The 21,812-nt window shown below is 41.1% G+C and overlaps 1 protein-coding gene across 1 annotated transcript in view; it reads left to right on the top strand.

Annotated features, from left to right (window-relative positions):
* LOC106579432 (cadherin-23) overlaps positions 1-17,861 on the top strand; it is a 692,150-nt gene extending 674,289 nt beyond the window's left edge. Inside the window, exons 66-68 of the mRNA XM_082965932.1 lie at positions 15,810-15,929; positions 16,110-16,220; positions 16,655-17,861. Of these exons, the coding sequence (XP_082822058.1) occupies positions 15,810-15,929; positions 16,110-16,220; positions 16,655-17,002 (579 nt within the window). The 3' untranslated portion in view covers positions 17,003-17,861. The remainder of the gene's footprint in view (positions 1-15,809; positions 15,930-16,109; positions 16,221-16,654) is intronic.
* Positions 17,862-21,812: the final 3,951 nt, after the last annotated feature.

A 21,812-nucleotide genomic window follows, 5' to 3' on the forward strand; every position in this document is an offset into this window, starting at 1 on the left:
ACTTGATTGAACAAAACATGCATGTATTGTATAACATAATGTCCTAGGTGTGTCATCTGATGAAGATCATCAAAGGTTAGTGCTGCATTTAGCTGTCTTCTGGGTTTTTGTGACATTATATGCTAGCTTGAAAAATGGGTGTCTGATTATTTCTGGCTTGGTACTCTGCTGACATAATCTAATGTTTTGCTTTCGCTGTAAAGCCTTTTTGAAATCGGACAGTGTGGTTAGATAAAGGAGAGTCTTGTCTTTAACCTCTATGGGCTAGGTGGGACGCAAGCGTCCCACCTGTGGTGCACTCCATCAACAGCAGGTGCATTTCAAGAGCGGCAAATTTGAATCCAAATAAATGTCAAAATTCAAATTTTTCAAACATACAACTATTTTACACCCTTTGAAAGATAAACATCTCCTTAATCTAACCACGTTTTACGATTTCAAAAAGGTTTTACGGCGAAAGCATAAATTTAGAGTATGTTAGGACAGTACATTTACAAGAGTTGTGTGTAATGTTTTGTCAATTCAAAGACAGGGTCACCAAAACCATAAAACCAGCTAAAATGATGCACTAACCTTTTACAATCTCCATCAGATGACACTCCTAGGACATTATGTTAGACAATGCATGCATTTTTAGTTCTATCAAGTTCATATTTATATCCAAAAACAGCGTTTTACTATGGCATTGATGTTGAGGAAATTGTTTCCCTCCAATAACCGGCAGTCAAGTCAGCACCACAAATTAAATAATTAAAATTAGAAAACATTGGTAAAATATTATATTGTCATTTAAAGAATTATAGATTTACATCTCTTGAACGCAATCAACTTGCCAGATTTAAAAATAACCTTACTGGGAAATCACACTTTGCAATAATCTGAGCACTGCGCCCAGAAAAATACACGTTGCGATACAGACTGGCCGTCATGTTGGGGAGATCTAAAATCGAAAATACTATGTAAATAATCCATTACCTTTGATTCTCTTCATCAGATGTCACTTCCAGGTATCACAGGTCCATAACGAATGTAGTTTTGTTCAAAAAAGCTCATCATTTATGTCCAAAAATCTCCGTCTTGTTAGCACATGATCTAAGCCCGCCGGACTTCACTTCATGAACGAGGGGAAAAAATATATTTACGTTCGTTCAAACATGTCAAACGTTGTATAGCATAAATCATTATGGCCTTTTTTAACCAGAACATGGACGAATGCATTCTCTTTTATAACGTATTGGAACGAGGGTACCCAACATGAACTCGCGCGCCAGGTGTCTAATGGGCCATCATCGTTCCATGGCTCTTGTTCGGTCAGATCTCCCTCCAGAAGACTCAAAACACTTTGTAAAGGCTGGTGACATCTAGTGGAAGCAATAGGAAGTGCCAAAATATTCCTCAGCCCCTGTGTTTTTCAATGGCATAGGTTTAAAGGTAATACAACACATCAGGTATCCACTTCCTGTCAGAAAATGTCTCAGGGTTTTGCCTGCCAAATGAGTTCTGTTATACTCACAGACACCATTCAAACAGTTTTAGAAACTTTAGAGTGTTTTCTATCCATATATAATATGTATATGCATATTCTAGTTACTGGGTAGGATTAGTAACCAGATTAAATCGGGTACATTTTTTTATCCAGCCGTGCAAATACTGCCCCCTAGCCCCAACAGGTTAAAATGCTGTGAAATAGTCATATGTTTGAAAAATTGAAGTTTTTGTATTTTTGAGGAATTTGTAATTCGCGCCACGCCTATCATTGGATATTGGAGCAGGTGTTCCGCTTGCGGAACGTCTAGATGTAAGAGGTTAAAAATTGAATATTTATTTTCAAAACCAACGTAGAAAAGAATCCGGGTAAAATAATAACCCGTCGCACACCGATACAGAAACAACACGTACATAACAAACAAACAATCACCGACAGAGAAATGAGGGGAAGCAGAGGGTTAAATACACAACATATAATTACTGGGATATGAAACAGGTGTGTAAAGAGACCAGACAAAACCAATGGAAAATGAAAAACTGATCAATGGTGGCTAGAAGGCCGGTGACGTCGATCGCCGAACACCACCCGAACAAGGAGAGGCATCAACTTCAGTAGAAGTCATGACAATAATAAATCGCTTTGTTTAAAAAATAACAATATTTTGGAGATGATTTAATTTTCAAATAACCTAAAATGAGCGAGAAAACATGCAATTCTTGAAAATGGGGTGAGACATTGTTACTAATTTGTAAATAAAGCCAGTTTGTTATTTATAGTTATTTATTTCTGTTTTTAGAGGGAGAAAAACCAAAAACCTACAGTCATCTCATGGGTCTCCCAGTCGAGGCCGGCGTACATCTATGCAGTGACTTAGATCGTTGCGCCACACGGGCGCTGTACAACGTGACTGGTCGTGAGTGGTGTACAGTACTACAGTTAGAGCAAAATAATCATAACAAAATAAAATAATAAAAACCTTAGAGTAACAAAAGTTATAGGAAGTAATGCTGAAGTCGTGCACAATTATCAGTTTGTATTTTGGTTTATGTCACCCATTCATTGTCAGTTAGAGACACAGTAGGACCCAAAAGCATAATCAGTTCTCTAACTCCCCCTTGCCCTGGTCTGGAGCAATAAAGTGGTGACACAGGGTACCATACTAAACCACAAATTACTTTTAACTCCCGCAGTGTAAGCTCACAACTTTTAACCCCTGGTCAGACATCCAGCGAAAAATCCTATCGCCATTAGCATAACGAAATGTAATATACATTTTTTTTTCAAATATAGGACTATGTTATATTGTTTTATAGATACACCTCTCCTGAATCGAACCACGTTGTCCGATTTCAAAAAGGCTTTACAGCAAAAGCAAAACATTAGATTATGTTAGAGGAGTATATCATAAAAGTAGCCACATAGCCATTTTCCGACCAACCACATGCATCACAAATAACCAAAAAACAGCTAAATGCAGCACTAACCTTTGACAATCTTCATCAGATGACACACCTAGGACATCATGTTACACAATACATGCATTCTTTTGTTCGATAAAGTTCATATTTATATATAAAAACAGCATTTTACGTGGACTAACTATTTTCCCTCAAATGCATCCGGTGAAACAGCGCTACAATTTACTAAATTACTATTCGAAAACATTTTTAAAATGTAATATTGTCATTCTAAGATTTATAGATGAATATCTCTTGAAAGCACCTGTAATGCCAGATTTAAAAATAACTTTACTGGGTAATCACACTTTGCGATAAAAGGGGATGCGATACTCAGAAAATAGGCTAGCAATACAGGTCAGCGCCATCTTGGAACAATCGCATATCAAATCTAGTCTTGTATACTATTGTCAATAATCCCTTACCTTTGATTGTCTTCATCAGAAAGCACTTCCAGGAATCCCAGGTCCACAACAAATGTATTTTCGTTCGAAAAAATGAATCCTTTATGTTCCAATAGCTTGTTCTTGTTAGCGCGTTCTGAAGGCTGCTCCAAAACTTCCGTCGTGCGCGGGACACCTCTTTCGAAAAAATGCATATTTTTTTTATTTAGGTTCGTTCAAACATGTCAAACGTTGTATAACATAAATCTTTAGGGCCTTTTTCAACCAGAGCTCCAATAAGATTCAAGGGGGATGATTGCATTGTCTTTCAAAACGTTTCGAAAGGGGAGGGTAGCCAGGGGCGCCGGCGTCATAATGGTGATGGCCCTCCTCATGTGACCACGTTCCACTGCGTCTCATTCATTCAGTTTTCACAGTAGAAGGCTCAAATCACTTTGTAAAGACTGGGGACATCTAGTGGAAGCAATAGGAAGTGCTCAATGAACCATTGCTCACTGTGTGAATTACAGGCAAAGTGGTGAAGTTGAGTCCGCAATTCAGAATTCCACATCCTGTTACGATCGGTCTCAGGGTTTTGACTGCCATATGAGTTCTGTTATACTCACAGACACCATTCAAACAGTTTTAGAAACTTTAGGGTGTTTTCTATCCACAAGTATTAAATATATGCATATCCTAGCTTCTGAGTTTGAGTAGGAGGCCGTTTAAAATGGGCACAATTTATTTATTTTTATCGCTGTAGCGCCCCCTATCCTAGGCGACCGTCAAGAGGTTAAAGGAGGAACCACTGTATGTGATTGACTGCCGGCAGGTGCCACTTGTATTAATAAATCACTATCAGAAAATGGTTTGTGTGGAAATAATGTATTTATTTACTGTTTTATTCACGTTTTCAGGTACTGGGGACAAATCATGCATAGATTATAATGGACACATATAAAGTGTGTAAAATACTTTTTGGAAGGTTGTATGGATTATGATGAGCTAATGATAACCTAAATGCCAGCTATGTGTGGAGCCATGTTTGTTGACATCATACAATGCATTGGTCTGTCATACCAAAGATGTTATAACAAAATGAGGTGAAAGGATGGTTCACTCGTCTTTTGATTAAACTTCCGGAAGTGAATGATGATGGATACTGCAAACAGACCCAACTCATCTTGTCACCTTTTCTCATCTTTGGTTTACATGGAAAAACAAAGATGGCAGCTCACACAAACTTTACCCACAGTAGGATTACTTTTGACTTTCATAAAGTCTTTTACTTAATTACAGAACATTCCCACAAGTCAGTTTTATGGCGTTCATAGCATATTAGTTTTAAGTTTAACATAATATTGTCACGGCAGTTTGAAGGAGCGGACCAAGATGCAGCGTTTTCGTAGTTCCACATGTTTTATTAAATCAGTGAAACCGAATACAACCATTAAACATTACAAGTATATACAAAACAACAAACCGTGACGCTGGAGGAACAATAACCTCACGAAGAACAATCACCCACAAACACCTGTGGGACAAACCTAAACTTAAATAGGACATCCAATTAGAGACAACGACAACCTGCTGCCTCTAATTGGAGGGCATGCCAAATAACACCAACATAGAAATACAAACCTAGAACCAAAACATAGACATACAAAACCAGACAAAGACCCCCTGTCACACCCTGACCTAATCTACCATAGAAAATAACACTCACTATGGTCAGGACTTGACAAATATTCCATTGATGTTCACACGTCATTAATTTTACCTTAAAATCAAATCAAATCAAGCTTTATTTATATACAGTGGTGGAAGAAGTACCCAAAAGCCAGACTTGAGTAAAAGTAAAGAGACCTTACTGGAAAATGACTCAAGTGAAAGTCACCCATTAGAATACTACTTGAGTCTTAAAGTACTTGATATTAAATTTACTTAAGTATCAAAAGTAAAAGTATGAAACGTAAGAGCCGTAAATCCAAAACACAAAACATCCAGACCTTTTATTTGGTGTGAGCTTGAGTTTTTCTGTAAGGTAACAGTCTTACGGATGCAAGAAGTGCTCAGATAAAAACAAAAAGAATGTGGATTCTCAAATATGCAACACTTGAAAATACATCTCTTACAGACAAAATAGAATTACACCAAAATGAAGGAATATAGCCAGTAAACATAAGCAGTTACAATCAGTCACTTTGATTTAGAAAAATGCATCCTATAGAAATGTATAGAACCCTATACATATTTTTTTTTTTTAGATTAGCTCATCAAAAGTACATGTACAGAATATGTGGACATCACCACTGATGGAACTGTATTTTAAATGAGTGTGTCAGGTCATGTCTTCGTAACAAGGACACCTATAACTTTTAAACATAAATTAACTAAATGCATAAGGCATCCCTGTTCTTTGGCTTGCTAGCTTTAAACTGTAATTTCTTGAAGTTGAAGAATTTGCAGGTCATCTTCAGTTAAAGCTAGTTTTCAAAGTTTCTGGAATCCAGCCGTACTCTCCTGGGGCTGAAAACAAGTCCTGCAATACTGAACAGCCTTTCACATGCAGCTGTTCAGCACCACCGAAAGTTTTGAGCAACTGTTATGACAGTTTTAATCAGTTGCATTTAGAGTAACACTATACAGATATGGTATGGAACATACAGTCTAATTTCTGAGCAGTTATTCAACTAACTACTATAGAACAAGTAAGTTGCTGATGTTGTGCAGAATTTCTCTTGCATGTTGTGTAATCTGAATACTGGAAGGTTGTTGACAACGTAGGCACTGATACTGTCCTCACCAAAACAGGTGTATGTGAAAGACAAATACATGCACTAATGAATCAGTAATAACAGCCATTATAATAGCCTAAAGTTTGGGAAAGTTCTCAAAGGAAAACCTGTGTCATATCTAATGTTTTTGAAAATATTAGACACACTGCTGTGTTTCCAGATGTAATCATTTTTTTACTGGGGTGTTTGTGAAAGCATACACTAAATTGTTAATCCAACATAGTCTAGATTAGAAAGTATAACGATAACATCCATAGTTATGGAGGGCGACCAACCGCGACACTCGATTTGTTCCATTTTCTTGACTACCAGCGGAGCTGGCTGGTAAATCAAGCTCTTGGCAAAACCCAGTCCGGAAAATAACAAAAAAATATTTTTCCTGAGAAAAGCCTTCAATGCAATTATTTGCTATTCTTTCAATTACGTTATGCCCTACAGTTCTGATATAACTGCTTCAACACCAACCTCCCCAAGAGCAGCCATTGTTGTTATGATTTTCAACTTCGACTACAGGCGCTTCTCATTGTTGTCATCAATTAAACCACCCCCACAGATTATCAGAGGACCCTCATTGGTTTGGCCGTATGGTTTGAAGGAGGGGGAGGGGCTCAAACGGTTTCAATCTGGTCGTGGCCAGACTGTATCCGTGTAGTGAAACAGAATGTAAGCTCGCGAGATCAGGAGGCTAGAATAGTCTATCAACGTCCCACCAAACATACACAGCACATGGTTACCATGTTCTCAGAATATAAGATATTAATGTTCTGGACACGTTTCATGGGAACGTTGCAGAAACATTTCTGTTTATCAGTTCTCAGGACATCAGCTGATGGTCCTAAAGAAATGTTCTCCCCCTAAAAAGTGGTGTCATTACAACATCACGCTTTGTTACTGTTGCCGAGCCCATCAAGGCACTGGTTGGTGAACCACTGGGACAGACACAGTGCTTTTAACAGTGTGTTTTGAATGTACATATCTGACACACTTTGACATACAATATTACATTGTATATCCAGTCTCTGTTTTTGGCTGTTTCGTTCCGTAACCTATTAGGCCGGATCCGGTACCTATTGTGGCTTGAAAAATTATTTTCACTTTTTGCAGTGTAAAAGTTATAATATTTGAGACCAACGCGTAGCCGTGGTTGTGTGAGATGTACGACTATATCTCTCACAGAACTACAATGAGATTCACTTTCTTTCAGTGATCTCTCTCTGCTCTGATAGACATGAGCCTGCAACTCTCATCTCTCCAGCGTTGCACTTCATTTATTTCCTTATAGAATCATAGCCGTGCGAAGGGTTCTGGAGGAGCTGCAGCACCCTTGATAAATTTAAATACATTTGCCAAAGTTATAGCATCTGTTACTGCTGATAAGATGGCGCTGCAGTGGATAGCAGCCATTTGACGGGCTCCTGACCAATTCTGCTATTTTGTGGGTTTTTTACACTGATCTTAACTTTTTTTGTACATAATGTCTCCGCCATAATTTCCTATGACCGAAAACAGCTTCTGGAGATCAGAACAGCGATCACTAACCTCGATTTGGATGACAATTTATACTTCAATGAGTCGGCAGCTCTGGACGTTCTGCTTACTCTGGACCAGGCCCGGAGTAAGCAGTTAACAACACCTGGTGAGCGATCTCTAATGTAAAGGAAGTCTCAACTTTTTGCTCGCCTGAGTTAGAATACCTCATGATAAGCTCCAGGCCATACTATTTACCAAGAGAGTTTTCAGTTATATTTTTCATAGCTGTCTATTTACCACCACAAACCGATGCTGGCACTAACACCGCACTCAACTAGCTGTATAGGACCATAAGCAAACAAGAAAAGGCGCTTCTTGTGGCCGGTGATTTTAATTCAGGGTAACTGAAATTAGTTTTACCTCATTTTTACCAGCATGTTACCTGTACAACTAGAGGCGATGCAATTAGAGATTACTTTTACTCTACACACAGAAACGCATACAAGGCTCTCCCTCACAATTAATACGGAAGTGGTCCGATGAAGCGGATGCTAAGCTACAGGACTGTTTCGCTTGCAGAGACTGGAATATGTTCCAGGATCCATCCGATTACATGCAGAGTTTACCACATCTGGGTCATTCTATGAAAATGGTAGCTTTTTCAACATCTAACTTTTACAAATGTTTATTCTTTTTTTAATCAAGACTTATAGTCAGATAATAGTTAACCGCTTAACATCATAAATCAACATAAATGACAGTTTAACATATTTTTATATTTGTACTACATTACATAAAAAAATGCTTGTGCTGCCTTTTTGTCACTGGTGGTACCGATATTTTAGATGACAATTCAGGCTTTCTAGAATGTAATTTCAGTCTTTAATTTGCATATATAATCAAAGAGAGAAAAGGTTAATGATAATACTAAGAAGTTGTTTGGATTAGTAATAATTCATTTTAAACATGCATGCGTAAATTTCTTTTCTGACATTTTCCCATTTATACTATTGTTTTTTATTGTAACATTAGAAATAATTGAGGTTGAGTCATCAAAATGGAATGATCATATCCTTGAAATGTTTACTAATGAATTTAGCAACAGTTAGGTAGATACAAAAACCATATTCAATTAAATTGGGCAACTCTGATGCCAGAACACCTATATGTCATACATTACATTTACATTTACATTTAAGTCATTTAGCAGATGCTCTTATCCAGAGCGACATACAAATTGGTGCATTCACCTTATGATATCCAGTGGAACAACCGCTTTACAATAGTGCATCTAAATCTTTTAAGGGGGGGGGGGGGGGGGGGGTTAGAAGGATTACTTTATCCTATCCTAGGTATTCCTTAAAGAGGTGGGGTTTCAGGTGTCTCTGGAAGGTGGTGATTGACTCCGCTGTCCTGGCGTCGTGAGGGAGCTTGTTCCACCATTGGGGTGCCAGAGCAGCGAACAGTTTTGACTGGGCTGAGCGGGAACTGTGCTTCCTCAGAGGTAGGGGGGCCAGCAGGCCAGAGGTGGATGAACGCAGTGCCCTTGTTTGGGTGTAGGGCCTGATCAGAGCCTGAAGGTATGGAGGTGCCGTTCCCTTCACAGCTCCGTAGGCAATCACCATGGTCTTGTAGCGGATGCGAGCTTCAACTGGAAGCCAGTGGAGAGAGCGGAGGAGCGGGGTGACGTGAGAGAACTTGGGAAGGTTGAACACCAGACGGGCTGCGGCGTTCTGGATGAGTTGTAGGGGTTTAATGGCACAGGCAGGGAGCCCAGCCAACAGCGAGTTGCAGTAATCCAGACGGGAAATGACAAGTGCTTGGATTAGGACCTGCGCCGCTTCCTGTGTGAGGCAGGGTCGTACTCTGCGAATGTTGTAGAGCATGAACCTACAGGATCGGGTCACCACCTTGATGTTAGTGGAGAACGACAGGGTGTTGTCCAGGATCACGCCAAGGTTCTTAGCACTCTGGGAGGAGGACACAAGGGAGTTGTCAACCGTGATGGCGAGATCATGGAACGGGCAGTCCTTCCCCGGGAGGAAGAGCAGCTCCGTCTTGCCGAGGTTCAGCTTGAGGTGGTGATCCGTCATCCACACTGATATGTCTGACAGACATGCAGAGATGCGATTCGCCGCCTGGTTATCAGAAGGGGGAAGGAGAAGATTAATTGTGTGTCGTCTGCATAGCAATGATAGGAGAGACCATGTGAGGATATGACAGAGCCAAGTGACTTGGTGTATAGCGAGAATAGGAGAGGGCCTAGAACAGAGCCCTGGGGGACACCAGTGGTGAGAGCGCATGGTGCGGAGACAGATTCTCGCCACGCCACCTGGTAGGAGCGACCTGTCAGGTAGGACGCAATCCAAGCATGGGCCGCGCCGGAGATGCCCAACTCGGAGAGGGTGGAGAGGAGGATCTGATGGTTCACAGTATCAAAGGCAGCAGATAGGTCTAGAAGGATGAGAGCAGAGGAGAGAGAGTTAGCTTTAGCAGTGCGGAGAGCCTCCGTGACACAGAGAAGAGCAGTCTCAGTTGAATGCCCAGTCTTGAAACCTGACTGATTAGGATCAAGAAGGTCATTCTGAGAGAGATAGCAGGAGAGCTGGCCAAGGACGGCACGTTCAAGAGTTTTGGAGAGAAAAGGAAGAAGGGATACTGGTCTGTAGTTGTTGACATCGGAGGGATCGAGTGTAGGTTTTTTCAGAAGGGGTGCAACTCTCGCTCTCTTGAAGACGGAAGGGACGTAGCCAGCGGTCAAGGATGAGTTGATGAGAGAGGTGAGGTAGGGGAGAAGGTCTCCGGAAATGGTCTGGAGAAGAGAGGAGGGGATAGGGTCAAGTGGGCAGGTTGTTGGGCGGCCGGCCGTCACAAGACGCGAGATTTCATCTGGAGAGAGAGGGGAGAAAGAGGTCAAAGCACAGGGTAGGGCAGTGTGAGCAGGACCAGCGGTGTCGTTTGACTTAGCAAACGAGGATCGGATATCGTCAACCTTCTTTTCAAAATGGTTGACGAAGTCATCCGCAGAGAGGGAGGAGGGGGGGGAGGGGGAGCAGGATTCAGGAGGGAGGAGAAGGTAGCAAAGAGCTTCCTAGGGTTAGAGGCAGATGCTTGGAATTTAGAGTGGTAGAAAGTGGCTTTAGCAGCAGAGACAGAAGAGGAGAATGTAGAGAGGAGGGAGTGAAAGATACATACAGTAATACCAGTGACGCAATGTAATACCAGTGACACAATGTGAAACCAATGACTTATTAGTAATAGTTTAATTTATAAATAATTTCAGATTTCATAAGATGGGTTGATTTAATATGAACAATAAAATGAGGGTTATTGGTCAAAGATTAAGACAAAAGATGAAGCCTATTGACTAAAATGTGTCTTTCATAACACAACATTGTCATACAAACATATAAAACATGTCCACTAAAACATAAACACTAACATTGAACATAAACTAAAATTGTTTTCCTAACCACACTGATATGAACATTTTGTATCCAGTAAAACATGATCATGGAATTTTTCCTGTGTTGTTCTTCACTTTTACTTCAGGCATGTTTGTCTTTGCCATGTTATTGTGTCGCGTCCATCTCTTATCATCTCTGTGCCAATCTCCATTGCTTTCTAGCTACTGACGGCTTCTTCAACAGTAGCCAGTTCACATCTGCCACTTTCACAGAGTCAGGTGCTCCTCCAAGTACTTCCAGATACTGTGGCAAATTTGAACTGATCTTTTGTTCACTGTCAGCCGTGCTGGCATCAGACAAACAATCTGGTCATCCCCATACCATTTGATATCATCTCTTGGGCTTGGCCAGTAGAACTTGTTGACACCATTCCTGTGCATGCACTTTACTTTTACATTATGTTCTTCAACCTCCAGTATAATGCCAGGGTATGGTTGTTCGTCGTAGTTCACGATACACCACTGTCCACTGTGATGAGACTCGATGACATCTGGACAAAGTGGAGCTGAGGTATCCAGATCGATGACATCTGATTGATGTGGAGGTGAGAGATCACGGCCATTAGCCGGCATTGTCGGGAGGGTGACTTCTTGGAGTCCATAACATGGGCAATCCTACACGCGTTCCGCTGCTTGGCAGAGACAACTTATGTCTCTATATTTTAGGATGCCAGGTGTGATACTTACAACCTGGTGCATTCGCATGGTTCCTTTCAAACATTTTCTGTGCCTTTCTTTCCACCTCTTCCTCATTGACATAAAGCAACTGTATTTGACTGCCAGAGCCCCTCAACTCCTGGTAGAAAGACATTGCATCCGTTATGTCTCTCCCGTGGCGGACCAAGAGGTCGACCGACCTCTTTAATAACCTCTTTGGGCTAGGGGGCAGTATTTTGACGTCCGGATGAAAAGCATGCCCAGAGTAAACTGCCTGCTACTCAGGCCCAGAAGCTAGTATATGCAACGTACCCGATTTAATCTGGTTACTACTCCTGCCCAGAAACTAGAATATGCATATAATTAGTAGATTTTGGATAGAAAACCCTCTAAAGTTTCTAAAACTGTTTGAATGATGTCTGTGAGTATTACAGAACTCATATGGCAGGCGAAAACCTGAGAAGAAATCCAACCAGGAAGTGGGGAATCTGAGGTTTGTAGTTTTTCAAGTGATTGCCTATCCAATATACAGTGTAAATGGGGTCATATTGCACTTCCTAAGGCTTCCACTAGATGTCAACAGTCTTTAGAACGTTGTTTCATGCTTCTACTGTGAGTGGGGAGAGAATAAGAGCTATTGGAATCAGGTGTCTGGAAAGTTGCCATGACCTCAGTCATGCGCGCGGCCGTGAGAGCAAGCTGGGTTCCTTTTCATTTCTTACGACATAGGAATTGTCCGGTTGGAATATTATTGAAGATTTATGATAAAAACATCCTAAAGATTGATTCTATACATCGTTTAACATGTTTCTACGAACTGTAATTTAACTTTTTTATCGAACAAAACAAACATTTATTATGGAACTGGGATTCCTGGGAGTGCATTCCGATGAAGATCATCAAAGGTAAGTGAATATTCTTTTGACTCCACATCATGGCGGGTATCTGTATGGCTTGTTTTGGTGTCTGAGCGCTGTACTCAGATTATGGCATGGTGTGCTTTTGCCGTAAAGCGTTTTTGAAATCTGACACAGCAGTTGCATTAAGGAGAAGTGTATCTTTAATTTTATGTAAAACACTTGTATCTTATATCAATGTTTACGATGAGTATTTTTGTAAATTGATGTGGCTCCCTGCAAAATCACTGGATGTTTTGTAGGCAAAACATTACTGAACATAATGCGCCAATGTAAATTGAGATTTTTGGATATAAATATGAACTTTATCGAACAAAACATACATGTATTGTGTAACATGAAGTCCTATGAGTGCCATCTGATGAAGATCATTAAAGGTTAGTGATTCATTTTATCTCTATTTCTGCTTTTTGTGACTCCTCTCTTTGGCTGGAAAATGGCTGTTTTTTTGTGACTAGTTCGCTGACCTAACATAATCACAAGGTATGCTTTCGCCGTAAAGTCTTTTTGAAATCGGACAGTGTGGTTGGATTAACAAGAAATGTATCTTTAAAATGGTGTATAATACTTATGTTTTAATTATGAGATTTCTGTTGTTTGAATTTGGCACCCTGCACTTACACTGGCTGTTGTCAAATCGATCCCGCTAAAGGGATTTGATCTCTAAGAAGTTTTAATGAACCCCCCACTTCATCCAGAGTGGATGGGTGAGTCAACACTGTTGTTCCTGCTCTCAATCTCTCTCTGTGTTTTGCCTGTCTGACCCGCCATTTTCTTCGATCCTGTGTTTTTTCCCTTTTTCCCTCACTCTCTTTCTTTTTTGAATCTCTAAATCCTTAAACGTGACCTGACCTGATCTCGACCCCCCTTCATCACTAATCCATGGCTCTCTCTCCTTATCAATGCCTGCCACATGTGATCACTTTCCCTACACTCAGTACATTCCAAGCTTAATTGCCCCCACTAATATACCTTCCTCCTACAGATAGCCGAGGGGCTACACCAGAGGTTAATGGTTATGGCACCCCTCATTTCTCTATTACAACTAATGATTAATAAGGATTTAAAGTTCATAAATCCAAACCTATCACCAGTTATACCAAAACAATACAGATATCCATCTCCATGTTTTAATGTGGAAACAAATACAAAAATCACGTGGGACAAATCACAATATATTAAAGGGGCAATCTGCAGTTGCTGCATCCTTTTTGGAATTTTTAAATGAACAATGTAATGATGGTATGTGGTGTGGATTTCATGAAGATGATGGAGAGATGCTCAACTATATAAAATTAATTAACTACTGACAGTTTATGAGATAGTGGAAATGTGGTAATAATTTTAATTTAAGTGGCAATCCTACTAATATTTCAATGAGAAACTGGTTTTAATTTGATCAGTTAGGGGTGTTGTATCTATTGCCAAATAATGACAACGACTTATAACGCTTAGAACGTGAGAGTAGTGCGACTCCCCTAGCAGGTCTCAAACCCAGTGACGAATGCCCTATCCACTATCCCAATAAGGGATATCCTAGGGCATATGCTTATTGGGCCAGTATCGTTAGACTCTGTTGAGAAGCAAACCCTAAACCCTTCTTGCTAGGCAGATCTGAAACTACTGGATACTGTAGGTATAAATCTCAGCTCTGTTAAAAGTACACTCAAGAAAAACTATTTTATTGACCATAGTGATTCCATAGTGATAGACCATAGTGATTCCAACATCAGAGAAGTATACACCAACATCAGAGAAGTATACAAAAAGCACTAAAATTGCTGAAATAAGTCAATCAAATCAATAAACTGACATTAACATGGTGACATAACAGAAAGCTCGGAATGCTGTGAACCAAGAGGTTGTGAGTTCAAATCCCAGGGGAGGACATGCTGAATAATAATGATCGTATAAATTAACATGCACAATGTAATCATGTATGTCAAATATGTACATTGAAAACACTATGTTAAAAACATTGTTTGTGTGTGAATGTCCCTAAAATTGCCAACAAACAAAGAGCTGTGAATGGATCAGTGGTTCACCAATCAGAGCCTAAAATGGGCCTGGCCACAGTAACAAAGGGAGATGTGCAATGATAAAAAAAATCTGTGTTTTCTTCGAGACTGTTTCTTTGGGACCATCAGGTGACATCTGATACCCAGGAATGTTCTTGCAAAGTTCCCATGAAACGTGCCTAGAACATCAATATCTTATATTCGTAGAAAATGGCAACCATGTTCAGTGTATGTTTGGTGGGACGTTGATAGGATATTCTTCTAACCCACAGAAAACTGGACACAGGAATGTTCTTGCAACATTCCCATGAAACATGTCTAGAACATTAATATTGAATATTCTGAGAAAATTTGAATCATGCTCTGGGTAAGTCCTGTTTTACATTAAAGGAATGGTCTCTTGGAAACAGTCCTTATATGTCACTGGAACATTCCTATGAAAACCTAATGAGACTCAAGGGAACGTTCTCTAGAGTTGTGGAAGCGTTTGTTGTTAGCTGGGACTACACAGGAAAAATTATACACAGTGAATCCCTCCTCTGGCCTAGCCAGGTATTGTTCTATTTGTATTTACTATGGATCCCCTTCCTGGGGTCCAGCAAAGTTAATAAGGCAGTTATACAATTTAAAAACATTACAATGCATTCACAACAGATTTCACAACACACTGTGTGCCCTCAGACCCCTACTCCACTACCACATATCTACAATACAAAATCCATGTGTACGTGTGTGTATAGTGTGTATGTTATCGTATGTGTGTATGCATGTGTCTATGTTTGTGTTGCTTCACAGTCCCCGCTCTATATAGTCCTAGAGAAGATGACACCACAATTTGTCTCAGGTTTACATGAGCTCCAATTAGTCATCATGGCTCTGTCCTCCGAGTGACCCTCAGGCAGGGATTCAATCAAATCACTGTCAACAAGCGCACTGCACTTGACTTATAAAGGTAATTTACACTTGAGTTGACGTCCACGGCATTTACGGTGTATGTATTGCCTGCATGTCGACAGTACAGTACACATTTGATTGAATCCCAGCCAAAGTCAGCTCTGGATCTCTCAGTGTCTCTCGTATTCCCAGTGCTGCCCTCCAAGGGCAGGCATTTGTCTTTCACTGAACTCTGTGTGTGTGTGTGTTACACCTTGCAGGGAACATTTGGCCGCGAGCCGAAGGACAAGCCTGAGGATGACCGTTACCTGAGAGCAGCCATCCAGGAGTATGACAACATCGCCAAGCTGGGCCAGATCATGAGGGAGGGGCCCGTTAAGGTAAGGGACACACATATGTCCTCTCAGGTGGCAATGACCACACATTCCTGTTGGGAACTAATATTTCTGCTTGTAAAACAACCATTGGTTTTGAGGTGCTGTGCGGTAATCTAAACATATTGGGACGGTAAATGTGATTTTGATTGACTGTGATTGTGACCCTAACTGCTGTCCTATTAGGGCACATTGCTCAATGTGGTTCTGGACGACTACCTGAGGCTCAAAAAGCTCTTTGCAGCCAGACTTGTCACCAAGTCGACCAGCCAAGGCGACCAATCGTCAGTCACAGAGGTGGGACGTGAGAAGAAGCAGGTCCAATCCTGTTGCTGTGTGCTGTCCTGTTCCCTGCCACCGCCATTGGAGGGCGCTATATCACTCCTCTGTTTCCCCCACTGGCGCTTCTCCGTCTCACTGCCTCTGCTTGCATGACTCCTGTAGGCCACTGCCACCCCACTCTACTGCTCTATAGGATGTTGCCACTTACTGCTAGTGCTAACTGCTAACTACCTGCTGTTTTTCCCCTCAGAATTCCTTTCAGGCTAATTTCTGACTGCTGCACCTTTTCAACATTACTGCATCTGACTTTCAATGTTACTTAATTTCAATGAGACAATTGGTGCTGCTTTTTTGCTTTTGTAATTTTTCTCCTATCCCCCAACCCTCTACTCTTTAATATAATCTGCCCATTCCTCTCTTCCATGTCTCTACCTTATTTCCTCTCCCAGCTGATCCAGAGTGACCTGGATGATGATGAGGATGAGCGAGTGGGCATGGGTGGCAGCTGGGGCACGATGCGCTTCAAACACAAGCTCCCCGTGGAGATGAGGGGACCCGACGGCGTGCACGTTGTTCACGGCAGCATGGGCACGCTCCTGACCTCTGACCACAACAGTCTGCCTGAGGACAACCAGCTGGCCCTGGCACGCTCCATGGAGGCGCTTAACACCACCGACAGTGGGCTGTACACCAAGCACAATGCCCGTACCGAGTCAGCCAAGTCCACGCCGCTGCACCACAACAACAAGGACGATGATACACTGCCCGAGAGCCCGCTGGAGATCACCGAGTTATGACTAGCCTCTCTGGTCTGAGAAGATCCACCACTGAGTGGAGTGTCCTCCTGTCCCCCTGCCTCTTCCTCTATCCTCTCAAAGACTGAGTGTCAGACACTGACCACTGTGACCAGTATACAGCCAGGGGAGATTTGGGGAAGCGGGCAGAGGGCCAGGGGTTGGAGGAGGTGGAGTGTGTATAGTCTGGGAACTTCAAATGCCGGTGAAGATCTTTGCCAGTGAGCCATGGATGGCATGTGTAAAGGATTTTAATTTTGTTTAACGCCTGATGGTGGATCAAATGCATAGGCCTGTGTGTCAATCGAAGACCTGGAACATAGAATAGCAAAGCAAACTGAAAGACTACTAAGATAAAACATTTTGATAAATAGGACATTATGGCCAGCTTGTCTCTTGCAGGACATTATTTGGTCTCTTACACATTCATCTGAGATCCAGGTGCCCAGCTAACAACATTCCCACACTATTAGAGAACATTCCCTTAAGAGTCTCATTAGATCATTACCCGGTGGTGTAAAGTACTTAAGTAAAAATACTTGAAAGTACTACTTAAGTCGTTTTTGGGGGTATCTGTACTTTACGTACTATTTACATTTTTGATTACTTTTAATTTTCTTTAGGAATGTAGTGAAGTAAAAGTATGTATTTTTTACTCCATACCTTCTCTCCCTGACTCCCAAAAGTACATTACATTTTGAATGCTTATCAGGACAGGAAAATGGTCTAATTCACACACTTATATCAAGAGAACATCCCTGGTCATTCCTACTGCCTCTGACTCTAAACACATGCTTCATTTGTAAAGTCTGAGTGTTGGAGCGTGCCCCTGGCTATCCGTATATTAAAAATAAAAAAAATATTTCCGTCTGGTTTGCTTAATGTAAGGAATTTGAAATTATTTAGACTTTTACTTTTATTACTTAAGTATATTTTAGCAATTAGATTTTCTTTTGATACTTAACTATATTTAAAACCTAATACTTTTAGACTTTTACTCAAGTAGGATGTTGCTGGGTGATTTTCACTTTTACTTGAGTCATGTTCTATTAAGGTATCTTTACTTTTACTCAAGTATGACAATTGGGTACTTTTTCCACCACTGTCATTACCTAATGTTTTCATAGGACTGTTCCAGTGATGTGCAAAGACGGTTTCATTCCTTTAATGTTAAACAGAACTTTCCCAGAACGTAGTTAGCATGTTCTCAGAATATTCAATGTTAATGTTCTAGACACATTCCTTGGGAATGTAGCAAGGACATTCCCGTGTCCCGTTTTCTGAGGGTTAGGAGAATATTCAATCAACGTCCCACCAAACATACACATAGCATGGTTGCCATGTTCCCAGAATATCTAATATTATAATACGCTAATTATTCTAAACTGCGGAAGGGACTACTCCAACAATTTTTGTATTATTTTCTTCATTTTAGGCTCGAAAGAAGCATGTCGTCCTCTTACATCCGGTAGACCACTTTATATTCCGCTGGGTTTTGTTTTTTCAGTTTTTGTGTTTGGAATGGCATGGATACTATTGTGTCATGTTAATGACATTACGGCATAATTCCGCTCCTCCTCCAGCCCTATAAAAGGGACCCCTGACCCATCTAAAAGTAATTCGTAGTCAATGACAGAGAGCATCCACTGTCCTGGCGTTGCAGGAGAGGAGGCTGCATGAGGCGTGAGATAGGCCAGGTAACTTACAGAAAGTATTCATACCCCTTGATTTATTCCACATTTTGTTTTGTTACAGCCTGAATTCAAAATGGATTCATTGGATTTTTTTTCTCTCACCCAACTACACACAAGTCCTGATAATGACAAAGTGCAAACATGTTTTTAGAATTTTTTGCAAATTTGTTGAAATTGAAATACAGAAATACAGTACTAGTCAACTACTCATTCAAGAGTTTCTTTATTTTTACTATTTTCTACATTGTAGAATAATAGTGAAGACATCAAAACTATGAAATAACACATATGGAATCATGTAGTAACCAAAAAAAGTGTTAAGCAAATGTAAATATATTTTATATTTGAGATTCTTCAACGTAGCCACCCTTTGCCTTGATGACAGCTTTGCAAACTCTTGGAATGATCTCAACCAGCTTCATGAGGTAGTCACCTGGAATGCATTTCAATGAACAGGTGTGCCTTGTTAAAAGTTAATTTGTGGAATTTCTTTCCTTCTTAATGCATTTGAGCCAATTAGTTGTGTTGTGACAAGGTAAAGGTGGTATACAGAAGATGGTCTTCTACCAAATAGGGCTAAGTTCATATTATGACAATAGCAGCTCAAATAAACAAAGATAAACAACAATCCATCATTACTTTAAGACATGAAGGTCAGTCATTGCTGAAAATTTCAAGAATTTTCTTCAAGTGCAGTCGCAAAAACCATCAAGCGCTATGATGAAACTGGCTCTCCTGAGGACCGCCACAGGAAAGGAAGACCCAGAGTTCCTTCTGCTGCAGAGTTAACTGCACCTCAGATTTTAGCCCAAATAAATGCTTCACAGTGTTCAAGTAACAGACATATCTCAACATCAATTGTTCAGAGAAGACTGCGTGAATCAGGCCTTCATGGTCAAATTGCTGCAAAGAAACCACTACTAAAGGACACAATAATAAGAAGAGACTTGCTTGGGCCAAGAACTACGAGCAATGGACATTAGACCGGTGGAAATCTGTGGTCAAACCGCAGATTTGTGGTCAAACCGCCGTGTCTTTATGAGACGCAGAGTAGGTGAACGGATGATCTCTGCATGTGTGGTTCCCATGTGTGGTGCTCTACAACATTCGCAGAGTACGACCCTGCCTCACACAGGAAGCGGCGCAGGTCCTAATCCAGGCACTTGTCATCTCCCGTCTGGATTACTGCAACTCGCTGTTGGCTGGGCTCCCTGCCTGTGCCATTAAACCCCTACAACTCATCCAGAACGCCGCAGCCCGTCTGGTGTTCAACCTTCCCAAGTTCTCTCACGTCACCCCGCTCCTCCGCTCTCTCCACTGGCTTCCTGTTGAAGCTCGCATCCGCTACAAGACCATGGTGCTTGCCTACGGAGCTGTGAGGGGAACGGCACCTCCGTACCTTAGGCTCTGATCAGGCCCTACACCCAAACAAGGGCACTGCGTTCATCCACCTCTGGCCTGCTCGCCTCCCTACCTCTGAGGAAGCACAGTTCCCGCTCAGCCCAGTCAAAACTGTTCGCTGCTCTGGCACCCCAATGGTGGAACAAGCTCCCTCACGACGCCAGGACAGCGGAGTCAATCACCACCTTCCGGAGACACCTGAAACCCCACCTCTTTAAGGAATACCTAAGATAGGATAAAGTAATCCTTCGAACACCCCCCCCCCCCCCCCTAAAAGATTTAGATGCACTATTGTAAAGTGGTTGTTCCACTGGATATCATAAGGTGAATCCACCAATTTGTAAGTCGCTCTGGATAAGAGCGTCTGCTAAATGACTTAAATGTAAATGTAAATGTGCTTTGCTGGTGACACCGTCAGTGATTTATTTAGAATTCAAGGCACACTTAACCAGCACAGCTACCATAGCATTCTGCAGCGATACGCTAACCCATCTGGTTTGCGCTTAGTCGGACTATAATTTTTTGTCAACAGGATAATAACCGAAAACACACATCCAGGCTGTGTAAGGGCTATTTGACCAAGAAGGAGAGTGATGGAGGGCCGCATCAGATGACCGGGCCTCCACAATTAACCCAACTCAATTGAGATGGTTGTTGGACTGCAGCCAACAAGTGCTCAGCATATGTGGGAACTCCTTCAAGACTGTTGGAAAAGCATTCCTCATGAAGCTGGTTGAGAGAATGCCAAGTGTGTGCAGAGCTGTCATCAAGGCAAAGTGTGGCTACTTTGAAGTATCTAAAATACCGACCGCCTTGATTCGGTCTTATGTAGTAAAATTGTAAATGGTGTTTTTTACATTGGATAAAAGCAGAGACACAGAGCTATTAAATGGTAAATCATACACTGCATTTGAGGAACAATGGGAAAGTAATTCTGCTTTGAAAGCTAATACATTTGTAACCTCACTTATGAGAAAAGTCCTAACAGCAGCAGTAAAGCACCCAAGCTAACAATTGTCGCAATGTCATTCTTTAAAATGGACATTGCATAATGGAGTATTTTGTTAAGAGATGTAGCTAGCTAGCTAGCTAAACAATGAACCATAATCCCAACTCATGACGTTACTACCCTGCCAGCTAACATTAGGCTATAACTAGCCAAGCAAATGTCTCTGAGATACGAATAATAAGATCATACACGTAATGTTAGCTAGCGAGCTAGCCAGCTAACGTTAACTGGCTAGCTAACCATACATTTTAACTTGAAATGAAAAGACTAAGTCAAAATTTGAAATGTGTCATATGAAAATGTAGCTAGCTAGACTATCTTACCTGTATACATCATGGTTGGACGCTTCTCCCTGTCACGGATGCCATGGTTGCCCTTAGTTTGAAGATGTAATCCGGAGACAAGTGTTTTCTCCATCTCCTTAGCTATCATACTCCAATGCCACTGATTTCAAAACTCAGTCCTCCAGAAAGTGGAGAACAATACATATGCAGTTCTACTAAGCAATATACACTGCTCAAAAAAATAAAGGGAACACTAAAATAACACATCCTAGATCTGAATGGATGAAATAATCTTATTAAATACTTTTTTCTTTACATAGTTGAATGTGCTGACAACAAAATCACACAAAAATAATCAATGGAAATCCAATGTATCAACCCATGGAGGTCTGGATTTGGAGTCACACTAAAAATTAAAGTGGAAA

This window comes from Salmo salar, chromosome 19 (assembly GCF_965601325.2).
Source record: "Salmo salar chromosome 19, fSalSal1, whole genome shotgun sequence".
NCBI lineage: Eukaryota > Metazoa > Chordata > Actinopteri > Salmoniformes > Salmonidae > Salmo > Salmo salar.